General features: G+C 38.2%; 1 protein-coding gene across 4 annotated transcripts in view; it reads right to left on the bottom strand.

The window, feature by feature from the left end:
* The window catches only part of hdac4 (histone deacetylase 4), a 155,441-nt gene that overhangs the window by 7,447 nt on the left and 122,110 nt on the right, over nucleotides 1-25,884 (bottom strand). For all 4 annotated transcript variants that reach the window (XM_056754256.1, XM_056754255.1, XM_056754258.1 and 1 more), the window contains 6 exons: nucleotides 23,924-23,979; nucleotides 22,271-22,358; nucleotides 20,667-20,786; nucleotides 19,871-19,968; nucleotides 7,783-7,901; nucleotides 6,247-6,380 (listed from right to left, as the gene is read on the bottom strand). In XM_056754256.1, the coding sequence (XP_056610234.1) occupies nucleotides 6,247-6,380; nucleotides 7,783-7,901; nucleotides 19,871-19,968; nucleotides 20,667-20,786; nucleotides 22,271-22,358; nucleotides 23,924-23,979 (615 nt within the window). The remainder of the gene's footprint in view (nucleotides 1-6,246; nucleotides 6,381-7,782; nucleotides 7,902-19,870; nucleotides 19,969-20,666; nucleotides 20,787-22,270; nucleotides 22,359-23,923; nucleotides 23,980-25,884) is intronic.

A 25,884-nucleotide genomic window follows, 5' to 3' on the forward strand; every position in this document is an offset into this window, starting at 1 on the left:
TTACAGTATTGACAACATTAAAGGTTCATGAAACCTTCTGTGTGAAAATAATAGAATATAATAAGTCCCTAAAAGATCATTTTCACATAAAATACATTTAAGAATGGAATTAAGAGAGCTAAACCCAAAGAGGAAACTTCATAAAAGACCAGCCAAAAAATAACAGTAAAACTAACAATTCACAGACAAAAAGACTTTACAAGTTCAGATACTGAAGTATTCCTTCAATTCTAAAAAAAAATTCAAACTCCTAAGAACATTACAAATGAATCTCACAAAAGCCAACAAAAAAATTGTGTTTTGCTTCTCCGGTTTGTAGAATAAAGTTGAGAAAATAAAAGAGATACATAGAGAAAAGGATGAGAAATGAATCAGGGGATGACATGAGCCAAATTGGAACTCATACTGCCTACATGAGCACCAAAGCTCAACGTACTAACCACAAGTCAGAAATCCCCTTTCGTAGAGGTTGTGCATACAAAAGTGTGTTCCTGAACAAGTGGAGGACTGCCACGGACTTCCAGTACCTCGCGTGTCAGGAGGAAAGTAAAAGTTCAAGATCCAGGGCTGGCAGAGACAAAGCTCTCACGCCGGACAAAAGAGCCTTGTTCAGTCACTGGCAGGCCGACGCACTAAACATGAGAGAGATTCGAACACATGCATCATGACCATTCAGAGAAGATATTCCTCACCTTCTGCCTTCAATGATGTTGATGGAGTGTTTCATCTCATTGACATTCACTTTATAAGAACGACTTGGCAATACACTCCTGAAGTCTGCTCTTAGCAGTACACTCAGTAGCAAATTAAATAAAGGATGATCACCCAAAACATTTCTGTCATTATTAATGCACCCTTATGTTGTTCAAAACCTGTTTTTTGCTTATTTGTCTATGGAACACAAAAGAAGATATATTTTTTGTGTCAATACAAGAGAAGACAATGGGGACCAATGTTATCTGGATACCAACATTCTTCAAAATATCTTCTTCATACAGGTTTGGAATGACATGAGGTTGAATAAATGATGAATTTTAAATTCTGGAAGAACTATACTAAATAACAAAAAACTACCATGGAAAACTAAAACTTTAACTACAACCAATTTGGTTCTGACATTCTTTATATGTAAAATTTGTTATATTTCCTACATGTAATTGTCATTCATGTGTCCAAAACGCTTCAAAATCCCAAGTGGAGGAATGAAAATCTGTGTGTGTGTGTGTGTGAGACCAGCTGGTCGACCCGTCACACTTTTCCGCTGTGAGGTTTGATTGTAGGTCACCGCTCGTCCCCCTGGAGCGCTCCCTCAGGAATCCCCCCGGCCCCTCAGCTCTCCAAACCCGCTGTGAGCGCGACCCTCCTGCCCTGGCACTGGCCGGGGAGGTCCGATCTGTCTGTCACAGTGATGGACGGCCCTGCCGCGTGTCTATAAACTTGTAATAGGTCCTGTCAGCGTGTGCCAAGCTGCCTGGCAGGTACCAAACACATGCCAGTTGCCGGCATCCACCATGACAGTGGGATTTATTTGAATTCCCCCCTGGCGGCTTTAGCATGAGGGGCTTCACATTCTCAGGGAGAAAGAAGAGCTTTTGTTGAGACGGGTTCTGTCAACCCGTCTGCGGTAATATAAATCTTGTCAGAATGGGGTATATCCTTCAAACATATGTATAAGTGAAGCCGAGCCAACTGGGGACGGAATCCAAAATAAGGTTTCAGAAAGAACACGCAGCAACGGTGCAGGAACCAAAACAATCACTTCAGCATACATATAGAGAACCGAGTGCTGTTATTCTTGAATTTTTTAATAACTTTTTAAAGTCATTTCACTGAAGCCATGTTAGTAAATCCCATTCACAAAAGTAAAGGTCATATCTACTGTATCTAGGAAAGATCTCCAAAACAAAATATGCAAATTATAAGAAAAATCTGACATCAATGGCCTCATTTTTTTTTTTTTACCACCTTTAAAGGTGGGACTTAAGCAACCATATTTAGGGTTATATGTCACATTTGTCATCAAATTAGCCGAGTGTAAATCATCAGGGGTCATAACATCTATTTTTTAAAGTTTAGGTTCACTTGAGTGAAATGTTTCTCTTGACCTCACAAACCTTTTGGTATATCCATATGCTATCTGAAATAAAATGAATTGTGCAAGTATTAATACACTTTAATTACAAGGAAAAAAAATAATAATATTTTTTTATTTATAATTTTTTAATAAAAACGTGTCTTTAAATGCCTTGGACTGAATAATTAATAAAAATCATAAATAAAAATACAATTACATATCAAAAACAAAATAAATAATTAAAATAATATTTATTAATATTTATTTATATATTTATTATATATTAAACCCTTTTTTAATATATTTGTTAATACAAAATCTTTATAATGAATAGCTGGCTAATTAGTAAAGAAAAAACATAAATAAAATGTAATTACGAAAGAAATAATGAAACACATATTTTTGATAACATTTAAAATATTGGAATTTATCATGTTTTTTAACATTTCTGAATAATGATAAATAATGAAGAATCAGCAGCCAAAAAGAGGCCAGAAAAGAAATACATGAATTTCATACAAATTGTGACTACCGCTATTACAATTTATGTAAATCTCAAACTGTAAACTTGTTTTAACTGAATGCAGTGACCTAGCAAACAGCCTTTTTGTGTTACGAAACAGATAATTCTAGAAAATCCACCTCAGGCATCAAAGGTAAAAGCTTACATGTTTACTGTAGCTCTCGGGTAAATGCAGCGAGGGATTCAATGGTGACTGGCAACAATTTACCTATTAGGACGTTGTTTATCATATAATTGCTAATGACCACAATTTGGAGAACAACATCTGCTTGGACACATCCATCAATGAGTCACGGGTGTATGTCCGAATAACGTCAGAGGAGAGCACAATGTAACCAATCGAACCTTTCATGAGCCTACTCACCACGAGAGAATTCACCGATAGTCTCCCCGGATCAGACTCATTTTCTAAGGAAACACAATCCTCATTATAACAGCGTCTCGGTCTCTCCACTGACCATAAAAGTGGAAGTGTATTTCTCACACCAGCCCGCGCAGTTAAACGCTCAATATAATGACCAGAGTCGCTGTAAACCGGCTCAATCATCCATCCTCAGCTGGGACTATATGGTGCTTGACTTACATTTCTTGTAACCGACCGAAAGTTTGATGAGCACCTGTTCTCCCAAGAGGTGTACGTTCAAACACGCACCAAAACACGCTTTCCTAAATTCTCAAAGCCTCAGTTACGGCCTCTCCTCGCTGCCCGATACTTCACCTCAGTTAGCATGTGGCCTTTAATGCAATGATAAAACACCTGTTTCCTGCAATACTGATTACACTCCGGGCAGCAGTTTCTTAACATCCACAGACTTCATATCTGCTTCTCTTTCTTTCTGATGTCTTGCACAGGTTGTAAAAAGACCCTTTGAAAGCCCGACATGAAAAACATGAATGAAACATCTATGGGTACTTTTTCACGACAACAACGTACTTAAAACTTTACTTTTGCATTTTTGTTTCACATACAGATGTTGTCCAAATGTTGTCAAAAGTACAACTTTAACTAAGAACGCGATCATGCATGCCAGGCCAGTAGTATACAACATCTTTTTTTAAAGAAACACTATGTGCCTGTTGAGTCCTCGATAGGGCTGGGCTGATAGATGATCGTCCATCGCCGTTGGCTGATGAGCCAGCATCTTGATTCCAATAAATGTTTTACGTTCGTCACGTGACGCCAGCTGCTCTGTGCAACGGGCTGCAAATCGCGTTGTAAACAAATACAAACAAAGCTAATGTGCATTAAACCTCACACTCTACAGATCAAAATAGCCGGACTTCATGACTGTATAAGGAAGACGCGTATCTGCGTAACTCGCGGTGTATAAATAAGATGCGCCTCACTTTATAACTCTTTTATTGAATATAACATCAGAATAGGTATAGAATCTGTAGAGGTACACAATGACATTACGGTAAGCTAAAAATGCCTGCCCTCCTCTGTTAATCTTTATAACACTATAAATACTCAGTCATACAAATTCAAATATATTTGGCCATTGTAGTTTACTAAACAAGGCTAATGACAGTCATTCAGTTTGCAGATTAAACAACATTTTGCTTTCTGCTTTTTGACATGTTCAAGGAACCCCAAGGTCACACGCATCCACGCGTCTAAATCCCAAACAAACAACATCCCTTACAAACCTTCATCGCACAGTTTTGTTTAGTTTCCTCTCATCCCCTGAAATCCACATGGAGCAAAGCCATCTGATCTTTTACTGTTCCAGGAATGTATTTACAAGCTTGTCTCAAGAGCTACAATAACAGCAGAAAACCGGCCTCTGTTCTCTCATCTGACGCTAAAAGTGGCAAAATGACTTTTCATTCCCAGCGGTCAGCTCCGCTAGCCGCTGGGAAGCCGTATAAAGTCAGCGCGGGTGTTAAAGTCGGGATCCGCGCTCACTGGACTTAGTTGGTATCGAACGAGTTTAAGAGTCTCGCTGGGTCTGTGTGGATGGATTCAGCAGGTTCCCTCCTTATCCAATTAAAAATAAAGGCAGTGAGGGCCTGACACCGGGCTGCTATGTCACTCCCTCAAAAATAGATTTTCTGAAGTTTGAAGGCCTGTCAATTCACTTAAGACTCTGTCAAATACATTGGATTCTATGACCAACTCTTCTATTTTTAAAGGGATAGTTTGCCCAAAAATAAAATTCTCTCAAGTTCTTTTGTTCTGTTGAACACACAAAAAAATATTTTGTAAATATGTTTTGGGGCAATACTGGGTTGTCAATAGTGCCCCAGAATTGTTTGGATTCCCACATTCTTCCAAATACATTTCTTTGTGTTTAGCAGAAAAATTCATGAAAATCTTGCAAGAAATACGGAGCCTGCGTGCTTAAAGGAGTATATATACTATAAAATAAAAATGTCACGATAATTGAGACATGAAAGCCGTCCGTGTATTTATTTCTTCTGTCAAAAATAAGAGAAAAGATTTCCAGGGTTCTTATCCATTTACTGCACTTAAATGGGGGGCTGTTGGTTAAGGAAAAAAAAACACTTTCATCGCAGCTTTGAAAGTCTCTAATCTTAATCCAAGAATTTTTGAATGGTCTTCTTTCCCCACACTTCAAACACTGGATTGGAACTTCTGATTACGTCACTCTGCATGCAGAGATTACGGAGTACGCAAAGACGTGGACGCGCTACATGGAGGCACTCCGAGGCAGAGCAAGTCATATATTTATGTTTAAAAAGTATTAAAAAAAATTCGTTTGACATGTGGGTGGAGTGAATTATCATGAAATTTGTATTTTATAGTGAACTACTCCTCTAAAACGTAACACATTTTGTAAAAGTCTATCTTAAAAAGTTTCGTTTTGGTGTGCTATTTTTTGATATGATTCAGTTTGGTAAAAAAATGATTTAATGGTGGCAAAAAAAAACTTTTTTCCCCTCAAGTCCCAGTTACAGTGCTGCCAAATGAACTCAAGGAAACAGATACCAAGACAAAAAAAAGACTTTCTTCCATTTTACTTATTATGTTGCCTTAGCACACAACAAGGCAGCTCAAAAGGTTTGGGAACACTGCCAAAACAAAGGCATATTTGATTCAGAGATACAAACCCTGAATAAACATGAGAAAAAAGTATATCGACAGAGAGAGAGAGAAAAAGAGAGAGAGAAAGAAAGATGAGAAGAAAGCAAACATGATTCTGACTCTGATACAGAGACAAGTGGATGAATGATGCTCTAATGCTTCATTTGTCATGTTTTGTGGAGTATAGACAGTAAACCACTATTCTTCACTTCCCACCCTTGTAGTGCACTATACGACTCTGTCGGCTCAACATTGGAGGTTGGCCAAGAAAAAGGGAGTAACTTCACACCCCGTCAAACATCCACTCTGTGACTATACTAGAGCTGGGTGGGAGGATAGAGAAACGCTGGCCTTGGGCCAGTTCGAGAGACAAGATGATGAAACCATCACTTCAGGTCCACTGGTTTTAATGCCGTGCATGCATTCAATTCTAAATATTTGGGGCTTCTGTGTTCATTTATTCTAAAAATTATTTTACTTTTCTATTTAATTATTTATTGATTTAATGATTGAAGTACTTAAAAGTCCACCATATGATTCACAAGTGGGATAATATTATGGCAGGAACAGCTATTGATCTGATCTGAGGTCAGCTCTTACCTCGTTTCCAAGCAAAGCAGAAACACATGCTTCAGACGCATCGCAAATGGCCGTGAGGTCGTGACCCCCCTCCAGGGCGAGAATCACCCGACCGCCGGCCAGTCCCATCAGCTGCTTGGTCAGGTAGCCAAAACCTGCCAATGAAGAGAGAGAATGCAAGTGAGGGTTAAGAGCTTGCACAGAAACTCGGCTGGACCGCGATCAAAGTGCGTATATTACGTCACATTTTCTGTTTTTAAAAGACAGCGCTGTGGATTTGCTGAGCCTTAACATAATACAAGGCAGGTTTAATTTTAATATATGTGGCTTTAGTATTTTGGCTCCAGGCGTCCTTTGAACTTTTTGTTTGATGTCATGTTTGAATATTCGCATCCGACTTTACCCCGTCAAACCTTTTAAATGAAAATTCATATTTAAGGCCACTTTAGATTAATTTAAATGTTTTTAAGCACATACAGTCTCATATGAATCTCATACTAAAATGCTTATTGATATTGTGTTAATATTACACATATAATTATATTGTATAAAAAATAAAAGAATGTATAAATAAATTTGACTGATAGCATTATTTAACATTCATTTTAAAATACATTAAAACAATTCAATAGATATCACATTTAACACAATTCTTTTGGCCATGAAATGATGATGATTGTGACAATCCTAATAAATACATGTAATATATAAAATGTATATTATAAATCCAAATCCAAAAAAGTATCACTTGCATAAAAAGAAATAAAGGATTTTTGTATATGCAACATTTTTGCCCCAGGCTCTGGTTAATTTCCGTCCCTGGTATGCGTTTAATGTGCTTGCCTTGTGCGTATCTTTTTTTAAGATAAGCGTGCAGAAAAAAGTCAATGCTGTCACAGGTCATTGAGCTGTTCTAAGATCAGCGTTTGCAGGAATCTGATTTAAAGAATGTTTTATCAGCAGGAAGGGCCAAATTCACAGCGGATAACCTGTCTGTCTTTAGAGTCTGGCTAAATGTTTTAAGACGTCCCCCGGCCCTGAGAAAGCAGAACAGTGTTTTTACATAGTGTGCATTCGTTCAAGCACTCACATACGGACAGCCTTCACTTCGAGATGTTATCTACAAAAGTCGAGCCTTAAAAAGCAAGTAAAGCCCTCTAACAGGATAAAAGCAACCTTCTGGACCCCAATACCGAGTGTTTCACAATCTCTGAATGTTTGATTTAGAACCAAACCTAGAATGCCATCTCGACCGGCACGCATGGGAACAAAAAAGAAAAAACATCAGGGGTCCTAACGTTTGAGAAAGAATAACTAGTCAAATACCTCCCTTTTGGGAATAGACTGCACAGCAGAGTGTGGTCTCTTGTTTTTGTGGCATTAGCGCATGATAAATTGGACTAAAGCTTTGAGACATGAAATACGAGAGAGAGGGAGTTGGACAAAGGCAGACTTCCATGTCAATGACTCATTATTTAGCACCGTAGCCTTAGGAGTGGAAAAACTGCTTCATCCCATGACAATCATCATGAACGCAGGGAATCGGAGAATACTCACATTTGGCCGTTAGTTTGTATCCTCCTAGTGGTGGCAGATGCCCCTCCACAGCATCAAAGCCTGAAGAAACCAGCACCACGTCTGGAGCGAACTCGTTGGCTATTGGCATCACCACCGTCCTTTAAAAGCAAATATACAAAAAAACTATGTGAGTTTCTTAAAGGAACAGTGTGTTCAAAATAACAGTTTTGACTTCATTTACTAACTCGTGTTTTTCAGAAACCTGTATGACATTTACACTTACATACATTTAGGCATTTGGCAGACGCTTTTATCCAGAGCGACTTACATTACTTTATCCTATTCATTTTACATAGGTATTTGCAATCCCCTGGGATCGAACCCACAACCTTGTGTTGTTCACGCAATGCTCTTACCACTGATCTACAGGAAAGCTGTATGACAAACTTTGTAACTTGTAACAATTTTTTTTTTATAGCAGTATGTCCAACCTACACTTTTCTGTACAATGATAGTGAATGGTGACCACAGCTGTCGAGAAAGATTCTCAAGATTTTGTCAACGACATTTCTTAAATTTCAAAATAAAAAATGTGATAAAGACTTAGAATTTTTAATTTTTTTACGTTTTTTTGTCATTATTGAATTTTGACAGCTCCAGTCCCCATTCACATTCACTGTATGGTAAAACACAAACAAGATATTCTTCGGAACATCATCTTTTGGGTTTCACAGAAGAAAACAAGGCAAACCGGTCTAGAAAAACATTATAATGTTTTTTTGGTGTTTTTTGACATTATTGGAGATTGACAACTCCAGTCCCCATTCACTTTCACAATAAGAACAACACTAACAAGATATTATTAAGAACATCATCTTTTGGGTTTCACAGAAGAAAGAAAGTCAAACCCGTCTGGAAAGACATGTTCACAGAAGAAAACAACTCATACCGGTCTAGAAAAACATTATAATGTTTTTTTGGTGTTTTTTGACATTATTGGAGATTGACAACTCCAGTCCCCATTCACTTTCACAATAAGAACAACACTAACAAGATATTATTAAGAACATCATCTTTTGGGTTTCACAGAAGAAAGAAAGTCAAACCCGTCTGGAAAGACATTTTCACAGAAGAAAACAACTCATACCGGTATAGAAGAACATTATAATGTTTTTTTTGGTGTTTTTTGACATTATTGGAGCTTGACAGCTCCAGTTCCCATTCACTTTCACTGTGTGGAAAACCCCACAAGATTCTTCCCGACATTATCTTTTGTGTTCCACACAAGAAAAGAGCCAAACCTTTTTGAAAAAACACGATGGTGAGTAAACCCCGACAGAACTGTCTTTTTTGGGTGAATAATCATTCATGTCAAACAGCTCCGAGATTAATGTCAAACGGCGCTGTTGTGCTGTTAAATTTAGTCTAAACTTCCCCAAAATACCAGTAACCGTCACGGAAAGAGAAGAAACGTTTAGATTCCAAGAAACAAGAACAGATTCATTGAGTGATTCATGGGACGACTGTGGGTTTAACGGCCCATTCTGCTGTCAAGTTTTGATTCCTAACCCGAATTTGCCTTTTTGCACAGAAAGCCGTTGGACTCGCCGGCCTAGAGCTCAACAGAGGTCGTATGACAACATGACTGGGGTGTGTGTATGGCGTGAAAACAACCCCAGCCGCCCCGTCCGCGCTGTCTGTAAGACGCACACAAAACACACACATTCGTGAGTTCACACATGCACGAACCCTCATGTTCGGTTTATCTTGGCAACTCCAGTCGGTCTTTGTACGGGTCATCAAAGCTTGCGTCGGAAGAAGACGACACGCACGTTGATTAGGCTGGAGGATATTCTGACTCGGCTGTAGCCAGGCCCTGCATTCTTTCAGGGCTCACAGCTGTGAGGCTATATTAAGACGACAGATTTCTCTGTGAACTGCAGCTGGATATATAACTGGGCTTGGTGGGGCGAGAGGCTCGGCGCTGTTTGCTGCAGTGTAGGTGTACTGTAGTTGACTCTATACACTTGATTTGTGTAAGGCTTTGTCTCTACGGCCAAGATACGGTCAAAGAGTTTCTGCAGTAGATGTTCTCTATGGAAATATTGTGGCCTCTACATATTTCTACCAATCTTTATTCGGGTCAATGACGGATAAGGATTTTCGGCATTTGTCAATTATTTAAATACAAAAAATAATAATATCTATTGCAGTTATTCAAACTTTATGAATGTGGTGTAAATAAAATGTCAAATTAAGTGATTTAAGTATTTTTTATCTATGAATTGGCCATGGCCTTACGTGACAATAATTAATCTTAAAATCATTTTTTTTTACAAATCTTTAGTATTCCAGTGTTTAGAAACAAAGTGCTTCTTAAATTAGCAAAATTAACAAACTATTTTTCCTGAAAATCACATACAACGGACAAATGTTTTAAAAATACCATTCACTTAAGAAAACTGTACCAGACATTCATATTTCAGCCACAAAAATTGGATTGATTTTATTTCGAATTTAATACAATTATTGATATTATTGGTCGCACCACATGATAAGTGGTAGTTATACGTCACTTACCCACATAAAATAACACTACATAAGCAAACTTATTCTGGCATATAAACACCGAATATCATCAAAGCCACAAAAACTTTTAGTTTTTTAATAATTGCCAAAAATCTTCCCTTTATTATTCAAATGCATCTCAAAATATTTTTTGTTTTATTTTGCATTAGTGTTTGGAGCATAATCCGAGCTCATCTTTGAGATTAATTAAAGGAGATTTGGCAAAGAATGACATAGGATAAACAAGAATAAACTAATATTAATAACAGTGCAATTTGTAGTCATTGTTTGCTTGCAAACTTTTGGTTTTGTTATACACTTTTGTATATTTGAATTAAAAACCATTCCATGATATGATATAGTTTGTTTTTCAACAAATCATTTTGTCCAATAAATATCTTTAGAGTTTAATGTTTTGTCCATTTTGTAGCACATGCCTCATATTGTGATTGTATTGTGAGCATGAAAAGCAACATTGTACAAATGATGCTCTCATCAACACTTTTGGGAACAACATCTCCAAGTCCTATTGTGCAATATGTAGGTCAAATTCATTACTGGTAAAAAGTTTAGGAACATGTACTTACAGAAATCTTTAGTAATGAGCAATTCCGTGAAAATGTCAACCTTACCATGAAAAAAATCTAGCACCAACGTTTTTTCCTATACTTACAGCACAGATATTAACATTTGGTGTTTTAAGTACCCACGTGATGTCTCTCTTCAAGTGTTAAAGCATTTGCTTTATTTTTAGTGCGAGATTTTTCATAGTGAGGTAAGTGTCATTTTCAGGATCGTCACATCCATAACGGCACATATTCCTAATAAATGGGCGCATGAAAATAAAGTAACTTTTTTATGTTCTACAGAGAGTCCTCCCTTCTTATTTTTTTGGGTAGTATTGCTTCAGGTTTCTGCATTTTAATTCACAGAAATCCCCTCGCCTACCGAAAATGGTGTTCATCTATAACGCATGTTTATTTCCCTTTTTTACAATCGATAACTTGTGCATAGACTGATATTTTTCTGATGTTTAGACTCTATCAACAAGGGTTTAGTAAAATATAAACAAATAGTTCAGTATATTGGTAACTAATACGGACGTTTTACGTCACATCCATAACGCAAAATGTCGCATCTATAACACTTGAACTGCCCTAATATTATTTTCCCCATTAAAGAAAATTTGTAAATGTAACTGGGAAATATGCACTTAAAAAAGAACAATAAATGACATTTTTAACCCAATCAAAGTAGCCCCGCCCTGACTAGAATTGACAAAATTGTGCTCATGCTATTTTTTCAACAAGGTTCTTTTTGAGGTATTTAACCAAAGATAAGGTTTCAGCTCAAGGACTCAAACTTTTGACAGATATTTCACTGTATGTAACAGACACAGTTAACTCTTAAACCCAGTTGCGCAATACACTTCAGCTACAGTTGGATGTGGTTGGAGCTTCATTGGTCTCTGGAATATGGCACTTGTCCTCTCGCCACAGGTGGGCAGAAGGCCCAGCTTCTAAGATGGCCAAAGTCCACAGCTGTGCCTCATACTTTCCATTCTAAACCAGCTAACCTCACCTCAATTACACCCTGCGCCCCACACCAAGCCAGCTGACTGCACTGCCCGGCTTATACGGGTGTCTAACGCTGAGGGCGGATGAGAGTCGAACAGTGTTCTGCGTCACAGAAAACCGGTTGAAGCGACATCACGTGGCGTGTAGATGTTTTCAGAGTCGTAGGAGGAATTTTAGTGGTGTCTGTGTGGGCAGTCGACAGGAAGGACCACAAGCAAAGGGGCGTCCAAAGCAAACTAAAAATCTCTTGATATTGTTTTGACAGACAACAGTGAGTCGTGTTAGTACATGCTGAGGTCTTTTAAACAGTGGATAAACACGAAAATTGCAGGATTTAAGCAAAACTATTCACAGCATCGCCAGCCACTTTAAAAGTCGAGCTTTTTCTAAGACAGGGTCAAAGGAAAGGCTCACCAATTTTTTTTTTTTTTTAAGTCTCAACAAATGATTTGATGCTTTTTTCAAGTTCAACACGACACGTTTTATTAAAGAGCAAGGGTATGTGAGGATGCTTAAATGACAATTTAGATTTTTTGGTGAAATGTGTCTAGTCAAGATCTTAGGTTGGAAAACGTATTAATGTGAGTTTAATTCCCAGACACTGCAAGAAAGGCAGCTTTGCTGTCTTACCCACACGGTCACACTTTCCATCACAGGTGACACATCCCAACCTGCCAGAAACAGCAGCGGGACGCCCACAGCAAAGCCCGACTACTCCCCCTTCCTCCAGTCTAGCCCCGGGTAAATTATAATTTCTACATACAGGCCACAGGCATTCTGAGGACAGCCACACACACCGAGAGGGGTCCTCGGAATGACAGCAGTGAAGCCAGAACCTTCCTCCCTCGTCTTTGATGTTCTAGCTGAGACGAGCAAACTTCACAACGCCCGCCAAAACTGCTTGCATCACCACTTTCCCTCCACAACTCACTGTGCCACAAAAAAACGCAGCGTTCCTCTCAAAACCGCACGATCAATTATCAACCCCGTGTGGAAAACTCTTCTGTAAAGTCATGAATCAGACGGCATCAACGGGGAGATGAAAAAGGCCTTCACTAATTAAGCCAAAGATGCTGAGATTTACGACCTACAGAACGGAGCTGCATCCCGCCTCGCGTGAGAGCCGTCCAAACGCTCGTCTCTGCCGACCGTCAGCGTATTTGCTGGTTTTATTACCATTGCTTCTGACGGTTATGATCATTCCACGACTTCAATCCAAAGGACTCAAAAACAGAGATGAATCACTGGCAGGACCACACACATCATAACGCACACAAATCAAATCAAAATATGACAGCGCTGCTTGAATGAATAGCCAACCAATCTGACTTGGGGAAGCCTGTGGAATTAACCTGGTTTCACATCCACCTCGATCCGAGGGATTTGTTAAGGGACACATGAGACACATTCTTGAATTCGAAAATTGTATGAAAAGCACGACACGACGAGGTAAAAAATGTTTTTTTACGGTTGGTCTATTTTAATGGGTTTTCATAAAACGGCAGGCTCAATGCACGGTGAGTGATGCGACACAACATCCAAAAACATCCATTTAAATACAAATGGATTGACTGATGTGTATTGAGTTTGGTGTCACAAACTTTGCGTTTTTACAAAATACATATCAAGAAAACAGACGCAAGGGAAATCAGCCCACAGAGGAGTTTCTAGAAAGAGAAGTCCAGAAGTCATTTTTCATGAGAAGATAGAGCCTCTGCCAAATCTTTTTGACCTTTGAGGTCTATTCGGCTATTATTTACAAACCATTTTATAACCTCTCCTCTTCAAACTCAAAATCATATCTAATAATGACTTTACTGCTCGGTAATATTTTGTATAAATATTGCTTGCAAAATTATTTTGGTAACAATAAGGTTGTATTTGTTATATAGCTAATGTATAAGCGAATAAACTAACAATGAACAATACTTCTACACCATTTATAAATCTCAGTTTATGTTAATATCCGCATTTACTTATACACATTTAAAATAAATGTAGAAATGTTTAGTTCATGTACAATGAAATAGCGTGGAAAATTCTATTGGTATTAAATAAGATTAACAAATGCTGAAAAAAACATGTTAGTTCTTGTTAGCTAATGATTTGACTAATGTTAACAAACACAAGCTTACTGTAAAGTGTTGCGATTACTTTTACACAAGACCAAATTATTTTTTTATTTTTCTTTCTAACCTTTTGAAAGAAACTGGATATGCTGGGTTAGGTATGTTTTGATGTGGTTTGACCGTCTTAAACACCAGCACATGACCAGCTTAAACAAGCACATGAACGGATGAAACCAGCACAAACCACCATCAAAACACACCAAACCAGCACATGCTGTTTTCTTCAACAGGGTATTTATACATTTTATTCATTATAAAAACATGCGTCATTTAAGATGTTTCAAAATTTCACAAAATTCCATGACTTCTCCACGTCTAAAAATCACAATTCCCTGATTTGCCTAATCGTCCAGGATTTCCATGACCTGTAAAGACGGCGAGTGCAGTCAATGAGCGTACATCCCACAGCAGCGCTCTCATCCGTCATGAAGTCACTCTCCACAGAGAGACGGCCTCTCACGCTGCACCTGAACACAGTATCACATTCCCTCCAAACTCGCATGCAGGGGCCCCTTCACATCCAGCGTAGCATCCATCTGACAGTCAGACCGGCAAATGACAACTCACAGAGAGCATATCTGAAGTCTGCGGTCTGGACTCTACATTTACTCGAGACACGAATAAAGGAAATATCTGGATTCTTTCACCAACCCTTCAAATTAAATTTGAGGGGGAAAAAAGGACATTATTGCAAATATTCAACAATGTGCTTAAATACTTCAATGAATTTTCAAGATATTACATGCAGGGCAAAACAGATACGAGTAGTGATGGATCATATTGGCAACGACAATAATTGGTTTTGTATGGACAATTTAAGATTATATCCATCGTTATGAATTTATGCTAGTCCCACCTCCCAAAATTGACAAATCTTGGAACTGGAATCCCCTGGTTGGGCCTGGGTTCTCCTCAGTTTTTTTCTCTTGATTGGAGTTTTGGGTTCCTCGCCACCTTTTGCATATTGTTTTGCACTTTTTGCCTGGCCGGGGGGGCTGCTTTAGAATTAGAATTTTTAAGTTTTTATTAATATTGAATAAAGAATTTATAGTCTGTTTAATATTTGACCTGTGTTTCTCTCTCCTTTATCTTAAATGTGTAGTTTCACTGTGCGTGCATGCCAGTGTGTGCGTGCTTGTCTTTGTGTGTGTGCGTGCTTGTCTGTGCTTGCGCATCCATGAGTGTACGGAATTGTGTGTGTGTATGTCTATGTGTGTTAGTACGTGTGCATATTGTGTGTGTTGAGTGTTCTGTATGTGGGTGTGTCTGTCTTCTGTGTTTTCATATTTTTCTTGTTTTTACAGGTATAACTTTAATTGTTTGCTTATAGTCAATATTTCTCATGTACAGCTGCTTTGTAACAATGAAAATTGTAAAAAACACTATATAAATTGAGTAGTCAAAGATACTCTTTCTGATTTAAATGTTTCAATTTGTCTAGATGATGTTTAAGGTACCTCTAGTTTAGAAACAACTAAGTATGAGATTGGCAATTTTTTTAGTTTTCATGCAAATTTTTGTTATATTTTATGCGTCTTATTTTATGTTTTGTCACTTTAATATTTATGGTTCATATTGCAAAACGCATTTACAATGATTTTAAAATGAAGTAAATCTTTTTTTTAATCATTTTTTAGTCGATCACATTTTAGTGACTCACTTTAATGCAACATTTCTATTATTTCAAACAATGCTTATATTTGATTTGTTTTTAGTTGTTTTAATATTTCTTGTTTTAGTTAACTATATTAACCCTGGTTTGTCCTTCTCATCACTGCTTCATTTCAAACTAAATTGGATGGAAGACTGGCACAAGTTGAATGAGAGTACAGGATATATGTTTACTGGACATACAGTAATATAAAAATCTGTTTATACCACACACCATTGTCCAAGAAACACCTTCCTATCATTGTGTGAACATGACACATTTCATCCTCCGACTCTCATCAGCTTCACCAGAACAGACTAACACTAAATCCTCTTCCACTGTATTGTGCCAAAAAACCTCCTTCAGGGAAACTTTCTGTCATGTTTGCCGGGGGATCTAAACCTGAAGAGCGGACAGGCAGAGGAGGAAGATTCAACCATGACGTGCAGGATGAGGCCTGGATTTATGACTGGTAATTAGCATTAGTCTGCACAAATTTCCTTGCAATGGACTGAGACAAATTACACGGACTGGAGGCAAGCTGAGGAACCTATGAGGCTCTCGAAAACCGATCCAACCTTGAGGGCCCACCTAATCCCGGCGCTGAAACACGCCAGGAGCGGTTTGGAGCAGAAGCATCCCGGCACTTGTAAAACCAAAAATGACCAGTGAAGGGTTAATGTTAGCCATGGCTATCCATCAGATTCAAAGGCTTTTCCAATAGCTCCCCCTTCCAAAAAAATGCGAGAAAGCAAAGAGTAAAGGGAGGGGGACTTCAAAGCCTTGTCATCTGGCATTGCAAAGAGCTGGTTTGAATTAACTTAAATTCTCCTTTCTGTTTCCAAGTTCATGGTGAGAGTGCCTGGGCTTCTGGTTTTCATTAGAGCCAATTTTCTTATCTTTTTTCTTCCTCCTTTCTTCATCCCAGGGTTGATCCCCTGCGAAAGCAACGTGGCACTGGCCGGGTCCACATGAGAAGGTGCTGCCCGCAAGGCAAACACTGTCTCGAAGGGCCCACAAAACATCACTGAGGAGGAAGAGGAGGAGAAAAAAAATGGGCGAACAAGACAGAGGCATACATAAAGAGAGAGGTGGATAAGTGGGAAAGAAAAAAGGATTTTTTGAATATTAGAAAAGACATAAATTAACTACAAAATTTAAACTACTTTAAAAAGTTTTAAGAAAAAAGTTAGAAATATTTTTACTCATACAATAAGAAAAATCAAATAAGAAAAAAAAAGATTTTAGCAAAAACAAGAAATTGTGAATGCACAAATAGACTAAAGCAGACAATAAACAATAAATTAAATAAAAAAGAGACACAATTTAAACAAAAAGAAAGAAATTGAGAAAGAATGTGAAAGAAAGAGTGAGCGAGAAAGTGAATGAGTAAGAAAAAAAGGAATAATGAAAGAAAGCGAGTGAGAAAAAAAGAGCGGAAGAAAATGAACCGAAAGTCGGTATAAAAATATGAATATTTCCGGCTCCCGGTCACTTGAGATCACTACATCACACATTAACAAAAGTTTGTGTCCGATTAAGTGATGACAAAGAGCACGACGGAGACAAAAAGAGAGGAAGACAAGTCAAGAGCTCCTCTATTGAGTGGACACATGACTACTAGATTACACACATAACTAAATGTTCAGTCCAGACACTATGAACCCAAAAGTTAATTTCATCTCACTCAAAGAGTCGACCGTCAACAACCTATCATGAGAATATTTACACTTAATTCATTTAAACTAATGCTTCTGATGCTCCTCTACCTCAACTGGTAGAGCACAGAACAAACAATGCCAAAGATTGTGGGATGATTGACTCCCGGGGAACACAAGTGTGTGCACTGCACCACTGTTTGTTTTGAATGAAAGTGCCTGCCAAATGCACACATGTAAATCGAGGTGGTCCTCTAACAAATCCACAAATTACAGATAGTCAAATCCAGCAGACATCTCCACTGGGGTATGAATACGTTCTGGGTGGGACGCTTGATGAGACAGAAGCAGTGGTAGAAGAGGAAGCTGCTGGTGAATCAAAATGAATGAAACGGTGAAGATCCGCGCCAGAGCATGAGTACACCAGCTGGCAAACCCAAACCTGTGAGTCATATGGCAGCACTGAGCATGTGAATCAGAGCGCTCACATTCATAATAACATCTCTGCGGTCTTCACCGAGCATTAAATTGAAGCTCATCTGGACAAACACTAATCTCAAATACTGTAACAGGACGTTCAGCATAATGTCTGGTCCAAAAAATACCAAAAAGGTGAATGGAGGACCAAAATACTTTGGCATCTTTATAAAGTTGCGGATACTTCAGATCAGATCTCAAGTCAGAAGCGCAGACGGGTCGTACTCAGCTGGCATTGCTTAGACCCTGCATGAGGAAAGTCTGCTGAAGTGAGTTTATCGAAGACATGTTAGGGAGAGATTTACGACAATGGTCGGACAGAAGAGGAACGATTGGGCTGCTGAGAAGGAGGTGGCGGGTCTGAAAACATAAGGATGAGCGAGACTTATCCCGTCTTATCATCGACCTGCCGTGGGCCATATTTTAGCCGTCTACCTGCCGAAACAGCCTATACGCGTTGGGCACGGAGCCCCCTCTTCAAAGAGCGTCTCGAATCGGCCGTGGGCCCGAACCGTGAAGGAGGAGGTTATTAATAGCCCCAAACACAGATGCTAATGGGGCTCAGCTTTACTGGCATGCCATCAAAGACTCCCAACAGCCCCTGCTACACATAAAAGGGACAGTTCAAGGGATGAGCAGAACTTATACAAATTGTTACAAGACATTGTTGTGAAAGTTCTCGCCTGTTTCTCCAGGACCCGCTGCAATTCGTGAAATCTCTGTGAAAAGGGGTTTCGCTTGGGGCTTTTCACACTGTTTGGCTGTCGTATGGCTGTTAGCACAGGGATGATAAACCACTCGATGCCTGCTGGCACTTTGGGTTCGTTCCAAAACCAATCTTGTTACCAAACCGAATTCCCAAATGAGTCCCTCAAAGCATTGTTGATTTTAAATGTAATTAGTTTCACAATTTAAACATTATAAGTAGGTATAAAAAAACAGTTGACTCAAAAAATGATTTTTGATTTTCACTGCATGATTATGGTGGTCGAAATAATTCACAATAACGATATTATCGCAATATCTACTGTATTGTTTTTTTTATGGCACTGCTAATACCCACATTTTTTCCCATATCCTTTAAGCACATTTTTATATACATTTGGCCTTTGTATGGTTAAAAATGTGCTTGTTTGGCCGATCTTGGACGCATCCAGGTCTATTTTTAATCTTTGGTTAATATATGTTCTGGATCTATGCACCAAAAGATGTTTGAGATATAAAGTATGTATTTTGGGCACTAATGTTCGGCGCTATGAATATCTCTGCTTTACGCTTTTTTTCAAGAAATTAATAATACTGTCAGTCAAATTTATCTTTAATTTTGTGTTTCTATTTTTGTTACTGAAAATGTCAATATAAGGAGGAAGAGAGAGAGCCAATGGCTCTTAAGGTAAAACTTGAATTATTTACAATATTATCATATGTTTAGAATGAACACAATATCAATAATCACTATTTTTGGGAATACCGGTATATTTTGAGACCAGAGGAATGGAGTGAGTTCAAGTATTGAGTAAATGAATCCTTTATGAATCTAGCAGACAACAATGCATCTCACTAAGTTTGAGAGCAGTGCGTTTGTTTGTAAAAAATATATATTTAATGTTTTATTGCGTGCAGCGGCAGAAGTTTAAAGACTTTTCTTCATGTTCTTCCAATAAATTTGATTCTAAACTGAAAAAAGCAGGCTAGCGGACCCCTGCACATCAAATCAAAGTGTTGCAGTATGTAAGAGAAGAAAGGTTTCCGAAAGTTTCCCTCGTTTATCACATCCTTTTCTCCATTTAATGCCAATGTGAAATACAGTCTTTCTATTGGCTGTGATTTGACTAGGCTAGCACGTCCAATAAAAGAGCATCGCCTCGCGATAAATTCTGCACTAAACAGGCCAGTCTTTGCCATATGTGCCCACATAAAATCCCTGCATGTTCAGCTGCTGGAAGTAAATAAATAACTATTTTCAATAAAAAATAGGGTTTGTTCTGAGCATAAAACAAGGTCACCTTTTACACGAGAAAACTATAACAAAAACCAAAACAAAACACACAGAATGGTGACGGTTACCTGAATGCTGCCAGATAATCCGTGTCCCCCATGGGAGGCTCCAGACCTCCAGTGAAAGCCATATTCACATTAAAACCCACACCTGGACCGGCGCCCACCTACAGACGCACAAACACAATTACACGTGGTTATAAATCCTGATCTCTCTGATGAAGGGGCTTTATTTCTAAAGCGAGCTTGTCTACAGATATAAACAACTCGGGTCTGACTAAAGCAGATGAGCAGGGGAAGTCCTGTAAAATGCTTGCATGTTTTAACACTGCCATGGAAAACGCTGAATTAATGGTGATGTCATTGTGCCAATAAAGAGTAAATCCCAACAATTACTATCAGTGTACAATTGTAATGAGGTTTGACTGCAAAGCCGAATGGACTTTGACAAAAGCTAGAAATTATGCATCCGATTGAGTCAATTAAATGTAAATCTCCTCATTAGTTCACATGCAGAAACTGGCTTATGGGATTAATGATAAAGATCCTTCATTCTAACTGAAAGAGAGGAGTGGGATTCAATGTGTGGAAAAGAAGACCGTAGCTGTGTTTTCTGCCCTGATTTCTCATATCAGGTTGTTAAAAGGAACATTCTCAATAAACAGTCTGAGACCACCGACGCAAATTCTCCTTTTGTTTTTATTTTATTTATTTCAACCCTAGAAAGTGCAAGTTCTTCCTATGATTTTATATCTATATCTTTTTTATATTTCTATTCTAGAAAATAGAATTCTTGCATAAATGTCTTCTGTTTAAGATGAAACACATTTGGTAAAACGTTCGACTAAATCGAATTAAAACTTGCCTCGTCAGGTGCTCCGCTTCCAGGAAAGAAGTTGCCGTCGTCGTAGCGATGAAGAGACACATACAGGACATTAGGGTCACTGTAGAAGGCCTGTTGGGTCCCGTTGCCATGGTGAACATCCTAATGAAGAAAATAACCAAATATGTCATCTGTTTGTTTTTTGGATGCACTTAAAGGACACTTTCTTCGCTTTAATCTTAGCATCTAAAGAGCATAACAACCTCGATTGATGTTAAAATCAGATGCTACAAAAGACATGTCGTCACACTGGCGGATTCGCATTGGAATGAAACTGTGTAAAATTTCTATTCTGAGCCGTCTGCTCTGCAGAAGAGCCATTTAAGAGAGCTTTATTCTCTTTTCATTTCTTTTCATGTCTACCACTGCATGTCATATAGCGGTCCGGCTCTGTCAGCGTGACAGACAGGAGGAAATTAAAGCTGTTTTAAAGGAATCCTGAAACGCTAATGACCCCGGCAGAGTCTTGCCCCGACTCCACCCGTCTTCCTGTAGGTCTGACCCAGGATGAAACAGACATTGTCCTACGAAGTCTGTCCCGGTGGTTAGTTTACAGATGCTTTTAAGTGACCATTTCTGCATAGGGTTCAATCCAGGAACATTGGATTCGAACCTATAACACTTTCCTCCGCAATCCACGTATTAATTCTAGTTTTTATTGATGTCTAATTTAATTCCTTTTATTAAGATATTTTATGCATATTGAAGACATAACTTTATATCATTTACAATATATCACATATACTAAGTACATTTATTCCATGTTATTATTTAATTCAAAGATTACGGCGTATCTGAATTTGAGTTTTATTTAGTAGTTCACAGAAAGCAACAAAAATGATCATTTTACCTAAACACATACCTTTATATAGTAAATTTTAATGGTCTTTTATGATTTAAATGGACTTTTAATATTTTCTGTGGTATATTTATAGACAGTATATAATAATATAATAAATATAACGCATTCACTTTAATAAATGTGATCTATATCTAAAGACATACACATTAACAATATCACTATGAACATAAAGGTCTTTATACAATCCATTAGACACTTATTTTTTTAAGTTATCTTTTAGAAAATGTTTACAATTATTTAAATAAAAATATCAATAATATAGGTAATTTAATAGTTTTTTTTATATCTTCTTTTGTATAGACAGTTCATCAGACACATAAGCCTGGCCCGAAGAAAACTTCCTGTATGTGTATGGTACAATATATATATTTTTATATTTATATATTTAAATATAATTAAATAATTGTATTCATTTGCATTACATTATAACATTACATTTGTTTATGTTGTTCCCGCTGAAACCATGTATAAAACTTGCAAAACTGTAAAAAGACTACTTTGGACTACCGTTGGTCCACAAATACTTCCTGGTTGAGATTTTTTAACAGCACAATTGTTTCAAAAAAGTAAAAAAAAAGTTAAACAACAATCTTCAAGCTTTGTTTATATGCGTAAGTTTAAAAAAAAGAAAGTGCAACTGGACCACTGTTTACATCTTGTTAAGTGGTCTATAGAAATACATTTGAATTGGATCCATATAATATCTCTGCGACTGTACACTTACCCAGTCGACAATCAGAATCTTACTGACGTTCAGTCTCTGCTGCAGGAGTTTAGCCGCAATGGCGACCGAGTTGAAGTAGCAAAATCCCCTGTTTGTTATTCATAAAAAAAAAACTATGTTAGAGAACACAGAATCAATGTGTGATCTACAGCTGAGGACATGAGAGATTGTGAAGTGGACCTCCTGGCCTGATGGATTGTCTCATTTCGCTAATGACACGATTCGCCCACCGCGTCCTGGCTTGACATCAGAGAACAAGAGCAATGCCTGGACCGCAGCAGAGGCACCCGACTGCGGTCTGCTCTCCACGCACGGCATCCAAAGAACAATCGTTGTATTTAACCTTTCGCCATAGAGACTTAGGAAGCCTCGTATACTTTAACCTTTCCGTAATGAGCGTGAGGGCCTGGAAATAAAGAAGGTGGAGCGGCTGTGATGGGCAAGACATTTAGAGCAGAAAAACTCTGTAATTAAAGGGAATTTCGTCCGACTTTAACGGTATCTGATATTCATTTGGATAAACCAACAAGCTTTAAGAGAAATTCAATTCGCTGGAATATTGTGAATGCTGTGTACCTAAACTGCTCGGAACAGACGTCACGCAAGGTTCCAGTTTACCAATAAATGGCACTCAACAGGGTACAAAATAAGACCCAAAACTTCTGAAACATAGAGGCAGTTGTTTTCCAGCTGTTTTTCCAAATGGAAAAAGGGTGCTTAAACTTCACAAAAAGAAAAAAACCTCATATTATAAATAAAAAATTTAGAATAAAGTAACAAAGTCTGTTTCTTACAAACCTGTCACTTAAATGTGGTACAATGGTTTAAAAAACAAAGTTGTCCAAACTTGTTATTTAAAAATGACTTCATACTTAAAGTGATACTTCACCCAAAAATGAAAATTCTGTCATCAGTTAATCACCTTCCAGTTGTTCCAAATCCGTATAAATTTCTTTGCTCTAATGAACACAGAGAAAGATATTTGAAAGAATGCCTATGACCAGACAGGTTTTGCCGCCCATTGTAGGAAAAATGACTTGATCAATTTCTTTGTTTCTGTTGAACACAAATGAAGAATGTAGGACAGCAAACAGTTCTGGGACACTTTTGATTACCATTGTATTTTTTCCTCCTATGGTAGTCAATGGGTTTTGAGATCTGTTAGGATATACGCATTCTTCCAAATATCTTTCTCTGTGTTCATCAGAACAAATAAATGTATCCAGAATATGAACAACTCGAAGATGAGTAAATGACGAGCAAATTTTCATTATTGGGTGAAGTATCCCTTTGAAATGTACACCCTATCCAATTCAAACACAGCATCCTATAAAACAATGCACTGGGATAGCGCTTCAAATAAAACTGCAGTGACTCAGAGGAGATAATATCGTTCTACCGCGCATTATCCATCACCTCACCAACGATTCACATTACAGTACTGAAGCCAGCGTGAGCGCTGGAAATCCTCTGTTGTCTCGGCCAGGCGGTCCACTTCAATCTCCAATGCTGGAATTCATTTATGTGAGAGGATAATGTGCGTAACACTGATTTATGACTCTGTGTGTGAAGAAGATGCTGATCGGTTGTGAAGTTTATTTTGAGATGGTAGAGATACGGTGAGATATGGTTTAAAGAATCATGCACACGTACATTGGAGTGCTTTCCTCAGCGTGGTGTCCTGGAGGTCTTACCACAGCAAAGCCATTCTGCAAACAAACACACACAGCTGGTTTAGCCTCCATGTTCAAGAACTTGGAGGAGAGAAACACAGAAGCACCTGATCATCATGTCAAACCAAGAAAAACACTTGGTTTGTCTAGTGTGTTTGTAGATAGTCAAAGCTGTCACACCGACATCTCTGTCGTTTAATATTAAAGTTAAATGCGGATTCATTGGCTGTGATTTCTTTCATCTAATACACCAATTTGTGGTAAATGAGGACAAAAAATACACAAATGAATGTGAAGTACACACACACATACACACATTCCATAGTGATTCCGGGACACACCGCTCACACACTTCCTTTCCTGTAAGGAACCCTCTTTGACTTTTTTAATACAGCTAATGTCTTTTCCATTCGCCCGCAGGACTTAAACACTCGGCGGATGCTACTAGCGTGCGGCCCCGCGTATAATGAGAGCACGGAGGGCTCTTAATGCCCTGACCTGAGAGACTCACGGCGTTCTCTCTCACACTCCATCAGTGAGTATCCAGCTCTAATGATGTCAGGTCAGCTGCTGATATTATTCCACCTCACACCAGAGGATATTATCTTAGCCAAGAGAGAGAAGTGAACAGAGTGAGTCAGTCTGAGAATGACAAAGAGCAAAGGAAAGGTAGAAAAGGAGAGAGTCGGAGAAAGAGACAGAGTGAGAAAGTGTGAGACGGACAGATAGCACAGCTGTACATTGAAATTAAGTTTAGAGAGAGAGAGAGAGAGAGAGAGAGAGAGGGAAAAGAATTACAGATGGTGAATGTCGGAGGTGTCTTGTGTAAATGTGGCATAGGAAAGGATTTGGACAGTGGATGATGTTCACATTTGAGTGGGTTATGCTGGGATTAAAGGTGGGTGGGCAGGGGTAGGTTGCATTTAGGAATGTTTGTGTTTTGATGAGATGACCGTCCGTCAGGTCACTTCCTGTAGATTCTGTGGATGCCCTGGACCGTGCTAAGTCAAAAGCAAAAACTAAACAAAACTAAGATGAAAAGCACAGTTGATAAAACTTCACAATCTGATTGGGGTTCAAATCCTTACATTTGCGAACACACATTTTCATTTAAGCACTTAAATTGAGATGTTGATAAGCAACTGTAAACAGTCTATCGTTAGGTTGTATAAAATCTGAAAAGGAATTATTGCAATTGTTGGAACATTTAGTGAATAACAATTTAAAATAAATGTAAATAGTGCTGTGCATATCGCAGTACATAAAATAAATAAATAAAAGAAATATATGAAAAAGAGTGTTTTTATATAGATAGGACAGTGGAGATGAAATTATGGGATGAGAGAGAGGGAAACAGAAGCCCTGAAAGACCACGAGCTGGGACTCGAACTTGGGTCACCCGAAGTGCCGCAGCACAACATGTCGGCACACAGTCCACTGGAGCCCACAAAAAAGTGTGTATTTAAAAATTTCATTAAATAACTTTGAGACAAATCATTATGGTTACTAGAATAAAAGTGAACACAAAAATGTTAAAAATGTTTACAGTTGTTTAGTAATTTCACACTGTGGTGCATTTTGCTGCATATTTTTTTATCAGATACAGTGGACATAGCAGGGACAACTGATATCACCGCATTATTGATTACATCATTGATATCAATATCATATTGATTTTCTTCTATGAACCAAATGCCAAGTTCTTACTGAAACAAAACCCTTACCACAAAACCGTAAAACAATCCTACTGGATACACAATTACATGTCAACTGCTGTTTGCTCAGCAAAGTATGATTAGTGACAAAGAGTGTGGATATATGAGCTTCAGCAGCTGTGTAAAAAGCTTTCAGTTATAGATGGTTTCATTTGCACATTACGGTACAGTTTGTGGGCGGAGCTTGCTAAAGCGGAAGCTCCAGCCGCTGAGCGTTAACACTGCA

The sequence above is a fragment of the Triplophysa dalaica genome, chromosome 8 (assembly GCF_015846415.1).
Source record: "Triplophysa dalaica isolate WHDGS20190420 chromosome 8, ASM1584641v1, whole genome shotgun sequence".
NCBI classification, from domain to species: domain Eukaryota; kingdom Metazoa; phylum Chordata; class Actinopteri; order Cypriniformes; family Nemacheilidae; genus Triplophysa; species Triplophysa dalaica.